This window comes from Plasmodium reichenowi, chromosome 11, assembly GCF_001601855.1.
Source record: "Plasmodium reichenowi strain SY57 chromosome 11, whole genome shotgun sequence".
In the NCBI taxonomy this organism is placed as follows: Eukaryota; Apicomplexa; class Aconoidasida; order Haemosporida; family Plasmodiidae; genus Plasmodium; species Plasmodium reichenowi.
In genome coordinates this window covers 662,973-667,183 of record NC_033656.1, presented here as the reverse complement: position 1 = coordinate 667,183, position 4,211 = coordinate 662,973, and the positions used below count along the sequence as shown (strand labels likewise).

At 16.8% G+C, this 4,211-nt stretch overlaps 2 protein-coding genes across 2 annotated transcripts in view; both read right to left on the bottom strand.

Annotated features, from left to right (window-relative positions):
* Positions 1 to 1,483: 1,483 nt before the first annotated feature.
* Positions 1,484 to 2,584, bottom strand: PRSY57_1118500 (phosphoglycerate mutase, putative; the record flags this gene model as incomplete). The annotated part of the gene is made up of 3 exons (XM_012908149.1): positions 1,484 to 2,120; positions 2,321 to 2,402; positions 2,551 to 2,584. The coding sequence occupies 3 exons, from the start codon at positions 2,582 to 2,584 to the stop codon at positions 1,484 to 1,486; spliced, it is 753 nt and encodes a 250-aa protein (XP_012763603.1).
* Positions 2,585 to 3,853: 1,269 nt separating this feature from the next.
* The window catches only part of PRSY57_1118400 (hypothetical protein), a gene marked incomplete at both ends in the record, with an annotated part of 4,137 nt that continues 3,779 nt past the window's right edge, over positions 3,854 to 4,211 (bottom strand). Inside the window, one exon of the mRNA XM_020114946.1 lies at positions 3,854 to 4,018. Within this exon, the coding sequence (XP_019970315.1) occupies positions 3,854 to 4,018 (165 nt within the window).

The window sequence follows — 4,211 nt, the reverse complement described above, 5'->3', positions numbered from 1 at the left end:
TATATATATATATATATATATATATTATATATATAATAATGTTAATATACTATATTGTATATTTTATTAATATTATTAAAAAAATATATATATATTATATATATATTATAATATTATATATAAAATATATATATATATATATATATTATAATATTATATATAAAATATATATATATATATATTACATATATGTAATATGATAATAATATGTCATTTTATTTTTTTTATTGTAGTTTTTTCATATTACTCAAAAAAGGCATAATAAATATTTTAGCTATTTTTATTTCTTCAATTTTTTCTTTCTTTTTTTTTTTTAAGTTTGCACACATGGAAGACAAAAATACATATTCAAAAAAAGAAAAATTATTTTATAGTATAACAAAATATAAAAAAAATATATATCTAAATACATTATATATATATATATATATATATATGTAACCCTTTTATGTATAATATATAAAAAAACATAAATGAAAATATAATTGTTATTATTAAAAAAAGGGAAAGAAAAAGAAAAAAAAAATTGCATATCAAGAATATATATATATATATATATATATATATATATATATTTATATATTTTAAATATAATGTATTTATAGCACCCGTAATATTAAAAGTAAAAAAATACTTGGAAATAAAGAAAATCAAATTATCATTTATTTTATTATTTTGTCATGTGAAACAATATATATATATATATATATATATATATATGTATACTTTTACATTTCAATTGTTTTTATACTTTAGTACTGTATACTTATGTTGGCTTCATGTACTTCTTTCCAAATTCGAAAAGTTAATAGGAATAAATAATTATATTTTTAATAATTCGACATTATATATATGGATTTAAAAAAGAAAAACGAGGTCATTTTATAACCTACAAATAATAGTGTAACGATAAGTGCACCTGTACAAATATGAGATGGTGTACGCACAAATAAATAATATATATATATATTTAAATATATGTATATTTTTTTTTGTGTATAATCACGTATGCACGTGATGAATTTAAATTGCATATATAAAAAGATTATCCACAAATGGAAAACCTCGAAAGCAGCTGTCTTATGCAATTAATCATTATTTCTTATAAGGATGAAAAAGTTTCTTATGCCATAATTTTTTATTTTTAATCTATAACTAGGGTGAAAATCTCATAATAGTAAAATCATATGCATATTATATGTTCACTTTTACTTATGTATTATATAAATATAAATAAATAAATATATATATATATATATATATATATATTAGTGAATAAAAAAAAAAAAAAAAAAGAAAGAAAGAAAATATGCTCAAAAGGGTATAGTTTATTTATTTCTTTATTAACATTAATATGTAAAAATAAAAATTTCTTATGTTATATTTTGTGTCTCATAATAAATATATATATATATATATATACATATATACATGTGTATATATTTCATTTAGGGTTAAAATTAAAAATTTTATTTATATTGATTTATTTTGCTTTTCCTTGGTTGGCTACTTCATCCATTTTCTTTTTTAATTCTTCACTATCTAATAAATAATAGTGTTTTATTGGCTTTAAGTTTTCATCTAATTCATAAACTAAAGGTACACCTGTTGGAATGTTAAGTTCTAATACATCAGCTTCACTTAAGTTATCTAAATGTTTGACTAAACCTCTTAAACTATTTCCATGAGCAGCTACCATAACTTTTTTATTTGCTAAAATAGCAGGTGCGATGTGATCAAACCAGAATGGTAAGACTCGTTCAACAGTATCTTTTAAACATTCAGTAAATGGTAATGCATCCTTTGGTACATTTTTATATACAACATTGTGTCCTGGCCATCTGTTATCTTCCTTATCTAATTTTGGTGGAGGGATATCATATGATCTTCTCCATATTTTAACTTGTTCCTCTCCATACTTCTTGGCTGTTTCTGATTTGTTTAAACCTTGAAGGGAACCATAGTGCCTTTCATTTAATCTCCAAGTTTTAACAACTGGAACATGTAAAAGGTCAGCTGTTTTTAATACATTCCAGGCTGTGCAAATTGCTCTCTTCAAAACTGATGTATAAACAACGTCAAATTTGAAATTCTTTTCCTTAAGGTATTTTCCAGCAGCTCTATAAAAAAAAAAAAAAAAAAAAAAAATATATATATATATATATAACAAAATAAATATTTGGTGTGTACACGAACAAAAAAAAAAAATAAACACACAAACAAGGTATTAATGTATAAGGAATACATTCCTTTAAATAATTGTATGACAATTTTTTTTTTTTAAATTATATGGATAACGTTTCTCTTTCTTTTAAATTACATTGCTTCTTCTTCTCCTTTTTCACTTAAAGGAACATCGGTCCATCCTGTGAACTTGTTTTCCTTGTTCCATGTACTTTCACCTTAAATATAAAAAGTAAAAACAAAAGAAAAAAAGTATGATATGTGTTAACTTCAATATAATAACAATAATTATATTATTACTTTTATAACATTTTTTTTTTTTTTTTTTTTATATTTTTAAGGTTTTTTTCTTTTTTTCATTCAAACCATGTCTTAAAAGAACTAAAGTATAAGTAGTCATTTTGGGATATATATATATATATATTTATGTTTTTATTTTTGATATTATATTTAAAAAAAATAAAATAAATATATAGGTACTTAACTATTTGTTATATATAGTTATAATAATAATATATATATATTATTATATATGTATATATTTTTATAAAATAATATTTTTAATACAAAAATTAAAATATATGAGAATTTCCAATTTAAATAAATAAAATATATAAAAGGAGAAAATAAGAAAATTTATTTTAAAATAATAGGAGAGAAATATTTTTCTATAAATTGTTCACATATATATCTATATCAAATGTATATATTATTTATTTATTTAAATAAATATTAAAAAAGTTTAACCTATTTATAAGTTTTTTTTTATTTTATTTTATTTTATTTTATTTTATTTTTTTTTTTGCTTCAATTAAGAGATAAAAATAATAATAATATAATCATAATTAAAAAATATAAAAGAAAATAAATTTACTTTTAACATATACATATGAACCTTAAATGTAAATATTAATAAAAGTACATATATAGCATATGGAATAATTATTTATGACATATTTGTTTGGTATTATATAATAATAAATAAATATATATATATATATAATGTATATAATAATATATATTTATATATATTTTAATATATATGTATACATTCATATTATTATATAATATGTATTTTTTTATTTATCCTATTATTACGATTTTTCATATATGTGCGCTTAGAGAGTTTTTTCTTTATTTTTTTATTCTTTTATATATTTTTTTTATATTTTATTTTTTTATATTATTTTCTCATATATAATATTATTATATAGTGCTGAAAAGTGGTATATATAAAAAAAATAACAAACTATACGAATATCCTTATTAAATAATATCTATGAAAATATATAATTATTGTATATATTTCATATATAAATAATTATATTAAATTTAAAAATAATATGTCACCTTGTTATCATATTATAATATATTTATATATATATATATATATATTACATATATATAATTCATATTAAATAAATAATATATATTATTAATTATTTAAAATAATAACTAAATTTGTATTTTAATAAGTTTTTATTAATAAAAAAAAAAAAAAAAAAAAAAAAAATAAAATGGTAAAAATATAAAAAAAGGTATATATAATTTAATATGGTATAGTATATAAAAAAAAATAAAATAAACAAAATATTAAAATAATAAAAAAATATATAATTATTTATACTGTATTCATATATTATTCTTATAACGTTGTGTATAGATTATTTTAGAAGAGCTTCTTTTTAATTTTTTTAAAAATGAAATTTTTTGGGACATTTTTTTCTATATCTGAAACATCACTTATATTTTTTTCTTCTGTGTCATCTAATTCGTCAATTTCTTCTTCTTGGTCCTTTTCCTCTTCGGTTAACCACCTATGCCAATATATTAACTAAAGGAGAAACGAAAAAAAAAAAATAATAAAAAATAAAATAAATAAACATAAAATAATCAAATATATATTGTTTTTTTTTTTTTTTTTTTTTTTTTTTTTTTTTTTTTTTTTTTATTTTATTTTTTTTATTTTAATTTAATAAAAAAAAAAATTTTTGAAAAAAAAAAAAAAAAAAAAAAAAAAAAAAATT